The sequence below is a fragment of the Adiantum capillus-veneris genome, chromosome 18, assembly GCF_014529385.1.
Source record: "Adiantum capillus-veneris isolate H3 chromosome 18, ASM1452938v2, whole genome shotgun sequence".
NCBI classification, from domain to species: domain Eukaryota; kingdom Viridiplantae; phylum Streptophyta; class Polypodiopsida; order Polypodiales; family Pteridaceae; genus Adiantum; species Adiantum capillus-veneris.
The window spans coordinates 52,556,353-52,573,528 of record NC_140948.1 but is presented as its reverse complement, the minus strand read 5'-3'; the positions used below and the strand labels follow the sequence as shown (position 1 = coordinate 52,573,528).

Here is a 17,176-nt window from a genome sequence, read left to right as displayed (position 1 = left end):
ATACCTTGGGGTGGTATTTGTAGGACCGAAGTTTACTCTTAAGAAAGCAGCGGATGCTAGATTATCCAGAGCCTCTACGGCCCTGGGAGGTTTGGAGAGGATGTGTTCACAAGTGCAGTTTCAGGAACCACGAACAAAACTTTGGCTCTTTGATACTGTGGTGGCTTCGGCTATGCTTTATGGGGTCCAGATTTGGGGACCATCTGTGGACCAGGATAATTGGAAGTCAATGGAGAGACCTTTGGTATCTATGATTTCCCTAATGATTAGAGCCAAGGCCTCCGTACCACACGCAATTACCCGAGCGGAACTAGCGGCCCCTCCAATAGAAATTGAAGCTCTTACCAGATCAGTGTCCTTTATACATGGTTTGTGGGATACAAATAATGGCCGATATACTAGACTGGCCCTCGAATCCTCTCGACAATTGGCAATGAAAGGGGATACATCATGCTGGTATGCGCAACTGTCCTCGTGGTTTCAGAGACACGGGTTCAGTATGGAAAGATTACCCCCCTTCCAATACTCTCTTGAGGCTCCATCACTGGCAATTACACGAACGGAGATTAATAAAATCATCCGACAGGATCTTATACAGTTGGATACTAAGAGGACATGGGTAGACCCTACACAAGAATTGGGCACGAAGATGGCCGACTACAAAGAAAACTTCCTACAACTATCTGAAGATGGATTTGTGATTCGCCCGAGTTACATGGATACCCACCTGTCTCATGGTTTGAGATGTGCTATTGGTCAGATTCGTACATCCTCACACCAGTTGGAAATTGAATTTGGCAGATTTAGGGGAATCCCACCTGAGAGCAGAATTTGCAAGTTATGCGGAATGGAGCCAGAGACAGAATTACACTATATATGCCACTGCACAGTATACTATGAGATACGTGGGCGTTTTCATTGCCTCTTTAAAGAAGGCTTTGGACCTCTAGATAGAATCATGCAATACCAAGATCAAAGATGCTTAGGCTTGTACCTACTGGAACTACATCGGCACAAGGATAATATAATGAGAAGACAAAGAGCACTACAGCCTCAGAGGCAGATCACAGATTTCTTCGGATCGAGAGAAGCAGGAGTGGAAGGGGAAGCAAGAGGCCAACAGCCAACACAAAGGAGTACCCACATTCATACCAAAGGCACCCTAATTGACAGAGCGATTGAGATTAGAAATTGAGACGACCACGACCAAGATGCAGAAGCACACTTCATCGGAGGAGACTACAACAAAGGATTAGAAGCATTCTAGCCAGACACCCAGAATGCTCCTAAGAAGTTTATTTAATACTTTGTATTTAGTTTTTCACATTTACTTTCACACTTTTCACACTTAGTACTTTAGTACTAAGGTACCCAGACATTGTAACAGATTCACCACTTTTGTATCAGTTTGGTCTCATAGGTCATTCTGGCCTTTTGAAGACGTTAATATAACATTTCATTTCATTTCATTCTCTCTCTCTCTCTCTCTCTCTCTCTCTCTCTCTCTCTCTCTCTCTCTCTCTCTCTCTCTCTCTCTCTCTCTCTCTCTCTCTCTCTCTCTCTCTCTCTCTCTCTCTCTCTCTCTCTCCGCAGCAAGAAGACAGTGCCACATGACATTATTAGAGCCGAGCTCGCCACACCACCTATGGTTGTAGAGGCACTATTCCAGACAGTCTGCTTCATCCAGAGGATGAGAGAGCTACCTCCTGACAGACTTACTCGTAGAGCATTTGAGGCAGCTATACAGCTATCAGAGAGTGGGCATGAGAGAGCATGGTAGTCACAGGTCAGAGCATGGTTTGAGGGACACGGTCTTGACATGGAGAGCCTACCACCATTCCAGTACGACCCCCACTCACCATATGTTCACCTCTCTCGCAGTGAGAGGAACTTGGTATTGAGACAGGATCTGTGGTAGCTATACACTAGGAGAGTCTGGGAGTCACCTGGCTTGGGGACGAGGATGTCAGATTACAGAGACCAGTTTCTCACCATATTGTCTGGGGGGTTCATACAGAGACCACGCTACATGGACACATATATGCCACATAGCTCACGGGTGGCGATTGGTCAGCTGAGAGTGGCTTCACACAGGTTAGAGATTGAGATCGGGAGATATACTGATGTTCCCAGGGAGGAGCGAGTCTGCAGAGCCTGCACAGAGGAGGTGGAGAGTGAGGAGCACTTTGTATGTAGATGCAGAGCATACACTGAGATCAGAGGCAGGTATGAGGCCTTATTCAGAGGACAGCCCACTCTCCGAGAGATCATGGACTCTCGAGATCGGAGACAGCTCGGACGTTTCTTACTAGAGATACAAAGCCATCGGGACACACTACTACAGCCACACACAGCTACACAGACAGAGGGGAGACAGTCGCAGCTCACAGACTTCTTTCAGAGGATTGCCGCCCCTCCCTCACCAGACACTCAGAGGGGAGTGACACTCCCACAGGCGGAGGTGAGCCGAGCTAGACGACGACCACGAGTCACAGGCTACAGGGGCGCGAGCTCCCACCACCAACAGATCGAGGAGATCCGAGCCCGGGAGCGCCGTGCCACTGAGGAGCGAGTGGCTCAGATGATGAGGGCCGACCCGACAGCTTTCATCCGGGTAGCCTTGGCACCAGACCCGCCCATGTACCACATCTTACATCCCCCCATTAGTACAGGATGGAGCTAGATAGCTTGGTGCATTCTCATGATTGTACTACCTTGAGCATATAGACATGCATATACCCCTAGAGATAGAGCTCCATCCCTCCTAAGATACTCCACTACCTACATTCAGTTCAGTTTTGTTTCATTTGTCTTTCCGATAGACGGATGACATACACACCATGTACATTTGATTTGTCTCATAGGCCGATTTCGGCCTGACATAGACGTTAAAAATCTTTCTTTCTTTCTCTCTCTCTCTCTCTCTCTCTCTCTCTCTCTCTCTCTCTCTCTCTCTCTCTCTCTCTCTAAGGTGCACCGGAAGTGAATGTTGAACTTTGCTCAAGATGAGTGCTCCGAACTGTGCTCAAGGTTCCTTTTACTTACGGAAGGGAGAGCCTTCCAATCCTTTAGTGAGAGTGCAATGGACACAAACAAAGTGGTGAACACTGTGAATAAGGGCACTAAGACTGAGAGAGAAGAATACAACACCAAAATGTTGTCAAACCCTCCTCCGAAGGCCCCACTCTCTATGGCGAGAGCGGTCTACTATTGATTGCACAAATCTCTACAATGCTTTGGACTTGCCGACGACGATGAGAACTACGACGAGACGGGCTGAAATCTGAAAACGCTAATGGTTGAAATCTGCAAATCTTGTATCTGCTGAATTCTGACTCTATGTCGGTGATGACGGCGATGACGGCGATGCAACGACAACGCGCTGAAATCGCAGATGCTAAAATCTACGTTTTCCGGGCTGAATCTGCAAACTACGTAGATCTAACCGTGCAGCGAGGATCTGCTGCGGGAAGGTGAGATCTGCAAGGTTCGAGACTTCTACTGTGGTGTCTTGATGGTGAAAACTGAAAACACTGATGCTAATCTGAGTTTTGTCACGGTGAGTCTACAAAACGCTAAGCTTGCTTGCTGATCCAAAAACGCTAGGGCTGGTTTTGTGTTTTGTTGCAAAAACGCTAGGGGTTCTGCTGTCTTGCTGCTGCCGGGGCTGATCTGCTGTGCAAAAAACGCCAGGCAGACTGTGGATGAAAACGCTAGGCCTCTGCAAATGCAAAAACGCTAGGTCTGTTGAGGGGGGGGGGGGGGGGGGGGAATCTTGCTAAGAAGGTGCCTATTGAATAGATATTCCTGCTGCCTCTTCTGCCAGAATACACTAGCGCTGGGTTTTCTTATAAATTGGCTTACTAAATTTGCCCTTCCGAGTTCCCGACAAAAGTCACTTAAAAATAATAAGTAAAAAATGTCAAAAATAGGGAAAATAGGTCTATGCACTGTAAAAATGCTCCTGATGGGTTTTGACTGTAATCTGATGGTCATGCTGTGTGCAACCAGAGGATATGCATCTACTCTAAGTGTCTGAACATGCACGGTCTGAGAACAGACTCACAAAAAGTGCCAAAACACTTCATAAGCTAACTGAACTGAACCCATGTCATGAAGTAGCTTGTCCACGTACACATAGGGTTAGATGTGCACATGACATCCCCTCCTTTTCAAAGTGAGGTATAGGTATCGAACTGTATGGCGTCGAGGGAGATCGCCAACAGCGTCTGGAATCCTGTGAAGGACTCTTCGCTGGCCCACTCTGATGCGTGGGTCATGCGATACTTGAACTTCATAAAGGTCTGCAACGCTTGCTTCTTTGGGCCATGCTAAAAGCGACACAAAGTCATCTATGGCTCCTTCAATGCTTGAACTTCGTCTATAGTCATGCGTCTACCTGCTTCAAGTACCTCTTAGGCTGAAAATTCCTAAAACCACCTCCAACACAAAAACATGAACATACCCATTCCATGTAAAGTGACTCGAAAAATACTATTCCTTCGAAAAAACTGTGTATGCAATGCAGATGAACAAAGTTCAGAGTGCCAAACCGTTCATCAAACACACGCAAACAATGGGGTCGAATCTTGACTTTCTGATCTAAATCAATCAAATCACAATGGAAATGCCGATGCTTGATGCTCAATCCTTCTTGTGCTCTTTCTGATACTGTGTCATGCCAAGGAAGAGACATGGAATGTGAATTCCTTGAATGCAAACATTTCATCTTTTCATGAGTAATCCGCATACATTCGTGCTCATTCATCAGTGAATCGTGTTCATCGTGCAATATGTCATGTCTATGAAAAGGGATCACATAAGGACAGTGACCAAAATACAGGAAAGCATCACGAATGAAACACTGGAACTATGCGTGTTGACTAATCATTCGAACACATAATACTTCCTATGGTGGTTCTTTGGAACTCGACTCGAGAGCCAAGATCGGTTCTTCGTGATCTATCGAATTTGCAATGAGGTTAGCTTCACTAAACAAAGTATCAACTAAACCATCATCCTTGTGAACAATCACATCTTTGTCATGCAAATCATCATGCTCGTGAATAATCACATCTTGATCATGCAAATCATCATGCTTATCATTATCATGCAATTCATCATGCTGATCATTATCGTGCAAATCATGTGTGTCTTGCTTTGGAAAAGAAGAGACTGAGAGAGTCTCCTTTTCTTGATTCTTTTCAATTTGTGCCTGCACATTAGAAAAGAGTCGGAACAACTCTTGCATGTGTTGGGCTCTCTGTTCGGCCGCCAAGCACGCATGCTCGCGCTCACGCGCAAAGGCTAACCGGCTTTCTTCGCGCTCGCAAGCCAATTTTGCTTTTCTTTCTTGGTGCTCCCGATCCATTTCTGCTCGTATTTCTTCGGCCGCCAAGCGTGCTTGCTAGCGCTCACGCTGTATGGCTGTCATTCTTTCTTTGTGTTCTGCCTTTCTTTCTGCTTTTCTTGCTTCGCGTTCTAACTTCCTGTCCATCATCATCTTGTCGAAAGCCTCCATAGGAGTTAGTGCAATCCTTTGCGTAGATGGGGGAAGGTAGGAAAAACTCTTCTTCGCCACTCCCATGCTCACCACCTTCATGCGAAGTATCCATTCCGCTTCGGGTGATGACCATCCACTGAAGTCTTCGGTTCTTAAGTTCACCAGGAACTTGGGTTCTTGTGGGTCTTGGTTCTTGAGGTTCTTGAGGGTCTTGAGTATTGAGGTTCTTGAGGGTCTTCTTTAGCTTGCAATTTGTGTTAGAGAAGGATCTTCTCTTTACCCGAGATCTTCTCTTTCCTGCGGGCGCACCCCTTCGCGGCCTTGCCCTCACACCAAAGTTGCTTTTTCCCACCTCACGTCGATTGGTTGGCCGCTAAGTGCACGGTCCGCTCTCAAAGAGTGAAAAGAGAAACAAGGGGAGGCTTGACAAGCCCTTCTTTCTTGGGTTTCTTGTCACTCTTCAAAAACACGATTAGGAATCGACACGCCCAAGAGGACTTGGGTTACGTGCGACCGCAACAAGCAAAAAAAATTATGTGGTTCTTGTGGTTCTTTCCTTGAGTGATATAGAACACTGCCAAAGCTCTGATACCAATGTAAGGTGCAGCGGAAGTGAATGTTGAACTTTGCTCAAGATGAGTGCTCCGAACTGTGCTCAAGGTTCCTTTTACTTACGGAAGGGAGAGCCTTCCGTTCCTTTAGTGAGAGAGTGCAATGGACACAAACAAAGTGGTGAACACTGTGAATGAAGGCACTAAGACTGAGAGAGAGAGAGAGAGAGAGAGGAATACGACACCAGAATGTTGTTAAACCCTCCTTCGAAGGCCCCACTCTCTATGGCGAGAGCGGTCTACTATTGATTGCACAAATCTCTACAATGCTTTGAACTTGTCGACGATGTTGACGACAATGAGGACGACGACGAGACGGGCCGAAATCTAAAAACGCTAATGGCTGAAAGCTGCAAATCTTGTATCTGCTGAATTTTGACTCTATGTCGGTGATGACGACGATGAAACAACGACGCGCTGAAAACGCAGATGCTGAAATCTGTGTTTTCTGGGCTAAATCTGCAAAATACGTTGGATCTGACCGTGCGGCGAGCGTCTGCTGCGGGAAGATAAGAAGATCTAGGTTCGAGACTTCTACTGCAGAGTCTTGATGCTGAAAACGCTGATGCTAATCTGAGTTCTGTCGCGGTGAATTTGCAAAACGCTAAGCTTGCTTGCTGATCCAAAAACTCTAGGGCTGGTTCTGTGTTCTATTGCAAAAACGCTAGGAGTTTTGTTGTCTTGTTGCTGCCGGGGCTGATCTGCTGTGCAAAAACGCCAGGCTGACTATGGATGAAAACGCTAGGCCTTTGCAGATGCAAAAACGCTAGGTCTACTGATGCGGGGAGGGTCTTGCTAAGAAGGTGCATGTTGAACAGATGTTCCTGCTGCCTCTTCTGCCAGAATACACTAGCGCCGGGTTTTCTTATATATTGGCTTACTGAAGTCGCCCTACCCAGTTCCCAACAAAAGTCACTTAAAAATAATAAATGAAAAATGTCAAAAATAGGGAAAATAGGTCTATGCACTGTAAAAATGCTCCTGATGGGTTCTGACCGTAATCTAATGGTCATGCTATGTGCAACCACAGGATATGCATCTACTCTAAGTGTCTGGACATGCACGGTCTGCGAACAGACTCACAAAAAGTGCCATAACACTTCCTAAGCTAACTGAACTGAACCCATGTCATGAAGTAGCTTGTCCATGTACACATAGGGTTAGATGTGCACGTGACTCTCTCTCTCTCTCTCTCTCTCTCTCTCTCTCTCTCTCTCTCTCTCTCTCTCTCTCTCTCTCTCTCTCTCTCTCTCTCTCTCTCTCTCTCTCTCTCTGTGTGTGTGTGTTATCTTTGGCCGGGTTCGGACTGGCTATTCCTGTCGGTCCTCGAAACCTATAAAAGCAACACTCGGCCCTCTCTAGGACAGATTTTATGCCAAGGCTAGTTGGGAAGGGGACTCTGCTGCGAGGAAGACGCAAATGATCGCGAGACTATTGAGGGTTGATTTTCTGCCTCCTTTGCGGGGCTATTTTTGCAAGCTGCAAGGTCTCCCTTAAGTGCTTCAATCAATGCATCGTTTTCATTCATTCGTTCTTCCATTTTTTATTTCTAGGATTCAAACATAGCGAGTGCATCCCCTAATCTTCCATTACATTCACTTCTTCCCTCACAACCATCTGCATTTCGGACTTCAATGATGTGTACATCTCGTCACTCTTTTCAAGCATCTCTTTGTCCAATTCTTTCCTCGTATCTGCATACATAGCTTTTTTGCAAGTTTCTGAATTTGCATAATCTCTTTTCCAATGTCACCCCTCAAGAGGCTCAGCTCCGCCTTAACCATCACCTGTACCTTCTCATATATTAAGTCATCTTTGACTCTAGAAAGTTTCTCTGCTCTCACAGAGCCTGGCAATAGTTGCTCTCTCGAAACCTCCCCCTAAATGTCGCTTTCGATTTAGGCGGGGTTTCATAAATGCTATCATTGCCGACATCGTATGGTTGGTCCATCCCCAAGCATCTGAACCATTCCTTGCAATGGGATCGCATGGGCCTGTGAAGAGAGAGAGTGGCAACCTGCCGTTGTGTGCCGCCTTCGACAACGCGCAAAAATCTCTTTTTGGGAGGAAAAGAGATTTAACAAGATGTGGGCTTCAACCGGACCCACTTGCTTGCGTATACGCACGCTAGTGTGTGTTGTGTGTGTTGTGTCACGCGTGAGTTCGTGTGAACCATCCCTTAGAGAGAGATTTTTACGATAGATGTCTTAAAAATTTACATGATATATGTCTTGAGCACTGGGTGATAAAAGATAGGGAGGGTGAGTTGCCCGATAGATTACCCAGTTGCGGTAGAAGTCTGGCGACATACACGATAGAAGAGGGAGAGGGTGGGATGGCCGTGTGGGCCCGTTTGTAGGGCTGGAGGACCCGGAAAGGCCGACGCATGTGGGACTCTGCCCCTGCGTTGCTGCGCGCATTTCTCTCCAGCCCCCTCCCCCCTGTTTGCTTCGAGTCCACCCTCTACATCCTTCTGTGCGCCTCTCTTCCCGCCCTCTACTACTTGTCGCGCCTGCGCGCGTTGCTTGCCATGTGTGCGTGTGTGTCCACACGCATGTGGATGCTGGCAACATCAACAAGTTTCCCAACGAGAGAGAGAGAGAGAGAGAGAGAGAGAGAGAGAGAGAGAGAGAGCACACGCGACACGGAGTGGCGGAATTCCACTCCAGAGAATACTGGCCCCAAACCTTGACACCCCTTTTGGTATTTCTTTATAATACTTGAACTCAATACAATGCGGTACTCGCGCTCCGCACCTTTCACCCAAAAGAGTACCAAAGACTGAGCCCTATGCACATATTTAAAGGCCCTTGGCCTGTGAAAAGCAGTTACATGAAAAGCATTACACTCTAGAGCATCTAGTCCCAAGAGCTTGCGCCCAAAGCTGCCAGTGTGAATCACTGAAATCCATACACCTGCCACGTCAACAACGTAAAACGTGGAAATCAGTACACTCTGCCATGTGGCACCACAACGCGTTTTGTGGGCGTTCGTACAACTGGCACGTCATCGCAAATTGAACCTGTGTGTGTGTTGGTCCTCCTTTACTTTAATATCTTTAGGTCACTTGGCCCCATCAAACGAGGTCCCATAAGTTGGTGGAAACTCTTCTTTAAAAATAGGTCACTTGGGCCCCATCGGACGAGGTCCCATAAGTTGGTGGGAACTCTTCTTTAAAAATAGGCCACTCGGAAAGACTTTGTAAGTCGGTAAAACTTCTTCTGCTGCTTCAGCTTCTTCACTTAGGATAGGCCTTTGAGCCGGAATCTACAGGTTGGCTCCGTTCTTCAGTGGATTGACACGTCAACAGTTCGTGAGAGGAAACTTGTTCTTGATTGTCATCTTGTTGAGTGCTCTGTAATCTACACACAAGCGAGAAGACCCATCTTTCATGCGGACAAACAAAATAGGAGCACCAAACAGACTTACTATCGGGAGGGAGACTGGGTGTGAGATCATCATGCAAGAATAGATGCTCATACTTTTTAAAACAAACTTGAATACCGTTCTGTAGTCCTGAGGTCTTGACCCACTAGAGTGGCATAGATGAGCGCCGCTTAAGCTCCTCGACGTAGCTCGCACTTAGCTTGCACATGAAATTTAAGAGGCAAAGAATGGATGCCCTGCTTACGAATGATCACGGAAGAGGCACCCGCCTGAGAGAGAGTGAGCGTGTTTTCATCCCAATTTATTTGTGGCTTACGCTCATAAACCACTTAATGCCTAAGATCATATCACATCCACCTAGAGGAGACACAACAAACTTGTGACAAAAAGATACTTGCTGAATAGAGACTAGCACACTACGACATTCATGCGTGATTGAAGAGTCCATGCCAAGAGCCAAACCAGAAACCGCAATGGGAGTTGTTGGAACGGCTTCTAAACGTGCCCTCTTCACAAAGAGAATCACTAACCAAACACTGCTTGAATCAAACAAGACCGCAATACATTGACCATTCACATGACCATAACTCTTAATGAGAGACTCATCAGGATGATCCTCAAAAACTTGGGGTGCACCACCTTGTTCATGCATGACACTAACAGAAGATGTGGGTTCTTTCTTAGGTGATTCCTTAGGACCTCTTTCCATGTGACCTTAGTGTGACACTCATAACATCTTACTTCTTTTCCATACTTGGTTCTTTCTTCAAGACTTAACCAACCTCCCACTATTTCTTTAGCAGAATTTTCATCCGGTCGACTTAGGGGTTTCCTAAGTTTTAGTCTTTTCTTTATTATCACTATCAGGTGAAAAGTTACTTGCCTTAGGTGTAGACGAAGATTGAGAAGACGAAGAAGAATTACCAATCTCTTGGTTTTGAGAGTTCTACGGGGTACGTGAAGATGACTTGTTTTCCTTGGGCTTACCTTTGTTGTGCTTCATTTCTTGCTCAAGAGCAATCCTAATGGCGTCGTCGTAGTCAATGGGTCCTAAGACTTTCACGTCGTATTTGATACACTCATCCAAACCAAAAAGGAAATGTTCCTCGTCCGACTTACCCAATTGAGCATTGATCTCCAAACTACGGTTGGAAAAAGGCATAACGGGAATCCCATTTTGTTTGAGAGCTCTCCAATCCTCTTTCAACCGATCAAGGTACTACGGTGGCATAAAACGAGCATTGAGTTGTTCTTGGAAATCGACCTAACTATAAGACAGTGGTTTGCCATATCCGCGGCATGCTTAAGATGCTCGGTCAATTCTGCCTCTTGCCAGGCTTGATACCAATTAATAGCATCACCCGACAAATACATGGAGTCAAAACTTTATTGTTACTGTTTTTCTTGCTAGTAGCAAAGCCTACCATCATACTTACTAAAAGTTAACTTTTCAGTGACTCGATTTTTGGAGTCGTCGTCTCTACTAGGTCTACGTGATGACTCGCCGGCCTCTTGGGTGGATCGCTCTTCGAAGAGAGCACGTGAAGAACCAAGTGTTGCAAGTGTTGGTCTCATAGTGCCTCACGATCTAGCTCCATAGCTGGCCTCTTTCCTTCAGCAGCTACACAATGAGCTTCGCATTCCCGCTCGCCTACGGCCCGCTGAGCCTCTTTTTCCCTTTCGACTGCGCCCGCTAAGCCTCCTTCAATGGCATAATCTCCATCATGGACTTTACGAAAGCCTCCATAGAATTTGGTGCAATTTGTCGCGTAGATGGGGACGGAGGAGGATCCAAAAACGGTCCTCTTGGTTTAGACCCTTTTTCTCCAACTTCAGAGTCATCACCTTCACGCAAAGTATTCGTTCCGCCTTGAGTGATGACCATGCACTGAGTACTAGGGTATTTGGAGAGCTTGGGTTCTTGGGGTACTTGGGTACTTGGGGTTCTCAGATACTTTGGGTACCTTGGGATTCTTGGGTACTTGGTATTGCTTGCAATCTGCATTTACAAAGGCTTTTCTCTCACCCAAGCTCTGGCTAGTTCCTCTCCAACAGCCATATGTTTGAACTTTGAAGCACCCCAATGGCTATACAAGCCACCCTTTGGATCCTCATTTCTCGATGTTTTATTAGCACATTTGCACCTATATGGCTCATGCTCTTTAGTCTATTTAGTGTAGATTTGTGGTCAAAATGATGCTCTATGTGTGTGGCATGTGTGTAGGTCAAAAAATGCCAAAAAAACTCTCTTTTTTTTTTTTGCCGTTCCGACCTTGTCCCTGTTTGTTGACTTTTGCCGTCTCATCACCGTCCCCATCCCCATTCCCAACCCCGAACCGCCGTCCCATGTAACTATGTCTTTAGGTTCGTTTTTTGAGTGATGATACCGAACACTGCCAAAGAACTCTAATACCAATGTAATGTGCAACGGAAGTGATTTATGGTGAATTCTCGAGATGAGTACTCAGTGCGAACTCAAGGTTCCTTAGAGATGTGCAATAGACTAGAGAGAGAAGAGAGAATGATAGTGAGAGTGAAGGTTCTCCAAGTGATATAGAGAGAAGAAGATGGGGTCCCAAACCCCCCTCCAAGGGCCCCCTCTCTATCGCTAGATAGGTATTTGCTTTAGATTGCACAAATGCTGATACAATGGATCTGGATGCTGAGATGCTAATGGGATTTGGTTGTGGATGCTTGGATATGCGAGGCTAAGGGCTGAAAATTGGAAACACTAGGGCTAGTCTGGCATGGATCTGCAAATTGACAAAGAGGCTATGGCTGAAATCTGATGCTGATGCTGGCAATGGGCTGATGGCTGATGGCTGAAAACCCTGGTGGTTGGAGGAGAGGAAACGCTAGTGCTGCTAGGGACGTGTACTGCAAGCTCACTGCAAGGTACTAACTTGGGTTGAAGTGGTGGCCCCTTGGGGTCACCTACATAGGCCTTTTATGCTAGGTCAAGCAGTCATGAGGCCAGAAGGCAGCCTAAAATAATGCAACATGTCAATTATTAATAAGTTAAAAGTTATTAATAAGTTAAGAATTATCAATAAGAGGTGCTTCATATGCAATTGTTACCTAGGCTTGGTACTAATGATTTTGTATGGCAACACTCCCTGATGCCTACACCTAGCAGACACCATTTGTGCACATGTGCAATCAGAGGGCATGCAACTACTCTAAATTGCATGGACATGCACGTCTTGCATACAAGCTCACAAGGGTGCCAAAACACTTCCTAGGCTGTCCTAAACCCTAGAAGTAGGAGTTACAGTTCGTCCACATGCACATAGAGTTAGATGTGCACGTGACATCATCTCATTAAATTCTTCCAAAGACATGGTCACCATATACCACTATGAATTCAGGAATATGGGAATCCTCGAGAGATGGAGATGTGATACTTCTACGTGACTTCGACACAGAACTGCCAATGAGTGGGTGCCATTCTATGATACTTCAGAGGAGCTATTACAAGAGATTAGATGAGAGCACAACATGGTTTGGACATTCTTATGAGGTCAGCAGATGGTTTGGCCATTCTTAATGGCCTAGATAAATGGCCAAGGTCTAGGGGGCTTGCTTGTTACCCAATATGACGAAGGGAGAGCACAGTGGATAATTCCTCTTGTATTGCCCCATGTAGATTAAGGCACCTACCATATAATAAAAATCAAGAGGAACATACAATGAATGGTCAATGTGAGGAGCTTCATCAGTTGTCCATGCATGACAATGAGGTTAAGCCAAGATATGCAAGATGTGACTTCTATCAAAGCTTCAATTTTCGTGCCGATGTGTTTACCTCTATGAGACCTTGACTTAGAAAGACCCTCCTTAAGAGCTTTTCTCAAGACATTTAAGTATCATAGAACAAGTCATTCTTGAAAGAAAAATCTTTGATGACTCAAGAGCTTTTATCCTTGATAATGTGCAGTTCTACGTCATTGGAGGATGTTTTACTTTGCCAGTACAAAGATAAATGAAATTTGCGAGGTCAACAAAGGTAAAATATGATAGTCCACCTTACACAAAACAAGAATACATGCGTGGCAGTTCCAAAAACTTGAAAAAGTGTAGCATGAAACTCCTCGAAATCTATTTAAGGAATTTACATGAGAACCTTATGTATCCCAGACACCTCTACTGGTACTTAAAAAGCTCGTGATCTCATGTTGAAGAAAGCTGACTTGAAAATGCACCTGGCTGATAAGTTGGTCTCGCTGGCAGCACTTAAATTTTGACTTGCAGTGGAATACAAGAAACCTGCACTCAAAAGGTTTTTGTTTTCTGAAATGCTCTCTACAACTTTGATGTGCTGGTCCCAGTTATTGACAAACAATTTGCCATCTGGCTTTGTCTTCTTTACAGAAACGCCGTTTCTATACACATTTAAAGACATCGAATTACCTACACAGAATGCACAAAACAGACGGATACAGGTGAATCGGATTGGTGCAATGCAAGATTTAAATAAATGTACCTTGGTAAAGAAGTCTTTTTCATCCTGATAGCCCTCGCAAGCTGCTTATAATGTTGTATTCTTCACAGCTGCCACGATCAGACACCTGTGCATAATTACAAACATTAGAAATCCCTGCAAGATTTCAGATTAAGAGACTTTGTACATTCCGGCATGAACATCTGCAATCATCCCAGAGAATTAGACAAAAATGGTCGCGGGGGAACAAAGCAAGGAGATGGCGAGGCACGAGCGAGCGAGCGAGCAGTGCAAGGAAGAAGAGCTTGCAGGGGCTGCGGTGGTGCTCGCACGACAACGAGCATGAAGACGAAAATGCTCAGCAGGTAACATTTTGGTGCGGATGGCGGCAAATTTGGCGCAAGTACGAGATTCCTACTGCCACGTCATCACTGGGGGATCTAGGGCCCAAATTTGGAGGGGCGAGGCGGCTTTAATCTCAGCTATCGGATCATGCAGTGAACTGGGAATGAACTGGGGGTGTACTAGGGACGGGTCAACTAGAGTGTGATCATGTGCCATGACAACATGGGTAGCGACGCGTGCTAATGTGGTGGTAGGGCATTCGTGTGGCAATCGAGACGTCCCGAGTTCGATTCACACCTCGCGAGGCGGGTGAACTAGGGGTGAACTAGGAGTGAACTCGGGGCTCCATTTTTGGCCCAAGTTCACCCCCTAGTTCACCGAGTCGACGGACGGCTGCCTCTGTCTCTCTCAACTCTCACGGCCAGAAGGTCGACGGTTTCCCGATCGAACCCAAAGAACCTCGCACTCCGACATTGTTGGTGAACCCGATGTGAAATTGACCGGGGTGAGAGAGTGAAGATGGAGCCGCAGCTGGTGGTGCATGAGGCTTTACAAAAACTTTCAAGAATCAGCCTGATACTTCTCCAAAGAGTGAACTGGGAATGAACTGGGGGTGTACTAGGGACGGGTCAACTAGAGTGTGATCATGTGCCATGACAACATGGGTAGCGACGCGTGCTAGCGTGGTGGTAGGGCATTCGTGTGGCAATCGAGACGTCCCGGGTTCGATCCACACCTCGCGAGGCGGGTGAACTAGGGGTGAACTAGGAGTGAACTCGGGGCTCCATTTTTGGCCCAAGTTCACCCCCTAGTTCACCGAGTCGACGGACGGCTGCCTCTGTCTCTCTCAACTCTCACGGCCAGAAGGCCGACGGTTTCCCAATCGAACCCAAAGAACCTCGCACTCCGACATTGTTGGTGAACCCGATGTGAAATTGACCGGGGTGAGAGAGTGAAGATGGAGCCGCAGCTGGTGGTGCATGAGGCTTTACAAAAACTTTCAAGAATCAGCCTGACGTACTTCTCCAAAGAGGTATAAAATACACCGGATTTTGCAAAATTGATGCAGATGATTGAAGCATTATCAATCAATGTAGGGACACAAAATCAAAGCATAAGAAATTAGAAGATGTTATGGAAGAGGCATTAGCTTTTGTGTATGCGGAGTGCAATATGTTCGAGTGCTATGATCCGATGGATACCTTTCCTCCTACGAGATGGAGATGCGGGCTCGTCGAGTTCTAGAGGAGCTTATGGTGAAATCATTTGAGTGGTTGGTTGTTCCAAGTTTGACTGCACAGGTTGAAGATCTTGCCAGGGAATATGCAGATTGTTGGGAGTATTTTAAAGAAGCAGTTTTGCATACTAGTAATGAATATATGCCAAGGGAAATGGAATACAATGATGTGTAGGCACCAAACTATGAAGAATTTTGGAAACGGGTTTGTGCAAAATTAGCAACATAGCAAGATGCCTTGGGAGATGTTGCACAAATTGAAGGGTCAAAAATTGAAAGTAATGCAGATTTTTCTGAATTACCTAAAGCAATAGTTGTGCCATTAGCAACCCTCGTGAAGCTATTACTGAAGATGCCGATTGTTCTATGATCAGCTCACAGCCTGCATGTGGAGTGTGTACAATTATGTGAAGAGTCTGTGAGTCTGAAAGGAGATTCTTGTCATGATTTGGAAACCGCACAGGGTACCATGGATGTATCATCTGATACATATGAACAGGAGCAAGAGCTTATGTGTATTGTGGAGGAAGCTGGCAAGCCCACTCAACTATCTCATAGAATGTGAAGATGTTGTCCAAAATGGATCAATCTTGCACAAAACGAATATGGGAAGCATGGATGGGGTCATGCATAAAAGGTCTCAAACGCATACTGATCATGCGACCAAAGATCTTGTACACGGAAGACACGAGTGTGATTGATCTCCACTATTGGAGGTACGAGGAATCTCCACCTTTTTGTATAAGAGAAACGAGTCCTAAACACACAGTGGAAGGCATCTCTCCTGTGTCAAAGATCTCGTACATGGAACACATGAGTGTGATCGACCTCCACTATTGGAGGTACGAGGAATCGCCACCTTTTTGTATAAGAGAAACAAGTCCTAAAAACACAGTGAAAGGCATCTCTCCTGTGTCAAAAATTTGTTTGTAAGCTAGAAAGCATAACGGGGTTAAGTACATCCCAAAATTGTAAAAAGGACTATCTAGTCAACCATCCTCTCTAGGACAAGAGGGATTGTCTAGGCCATCCGCTACAACGCGCATCTCCTATAAAGTGAAAGGGGCTAGTAAATTGTGACACATAACCTCCGTAACCACATGTTAAACATTAGACCAAACCTCACTCTCTAGCATGCAAAATATCACCTTATCTATAGTAAAGAGATGCTCGAAATAAGATGAAGTTATGTCAAGGACCTCATCAAGATCTGTGTGCAACACATCTGCAAAATCTCGTAATGCCGTAATATAAGTCCCCTTGGGATGCTTCCTAAAATGAGCAAAGGAATCTTTCTTTATCCTATCCGCTTTGGATATCCATGTTGAAACCAAAGCATGATAGGAAAACTTGGATTTCTCAGTTTGAATGTGACTAAGAGTGTCTTTGGTGTGAACCTCACGCTGTCACATGTACATCTAACCCTATGTGCATGTGGACAAGCTAACTCCTACTTCTAGGGTTTAGGATAGCCTCGGAAGAGTTATGGTACCATTGTGAGCATGTAAACAAGGCGTGCATGCCCAGACACTTTAGATTAGTTGCTTACCCTCTAATTGCACATGAGCACAACCCGGGAGTGTTCCCATAGTCTAGCGACGTATCAAGCCTAAGTAGTTCACGGTATACGAAGCACCTCTTATAATAGGTTC

General features: G+C 45.7%; 1 protein-coding gene across 3 annotated transcripts in view; it reads right to left on the bottom strand.

Moving 5' to 3' along the window:
* LOC147435662 (ATP-dependent DNA helicase Q-like 4A) overlaps positions 1-14,358 on the bottom strand; it is a 36,507-nt gene extending 22,149 nt beyond the window's left edge. The window contains exons 1-2 of one of the 3 annotated variants that reach the window (XR_015185100.1): positions 13,985-14,358; positions 13,704-13,883 (exon numbers count right to left, since the gene is read on the bottom strand). Coding sequence is in view for 2 of the 3 variants with exons in the window: in XM_086488657.1 (XP_086344783.1) it covers positions 13,704-13,883; positions 13,985-14,007 (203 nt within the window). In the remaining variant the exon portion in view is untranslated. The remainder of the gene's footprint in view (positions 1-13,703; positions 13,884-13,984) is intronic. The other 2 variants (XM_086488657.1, XM_086488656.1) reach the window with 2 other exon arrangements.
* Positions 14,359-17,176: the final 2,818 nt, after the last annotated feature.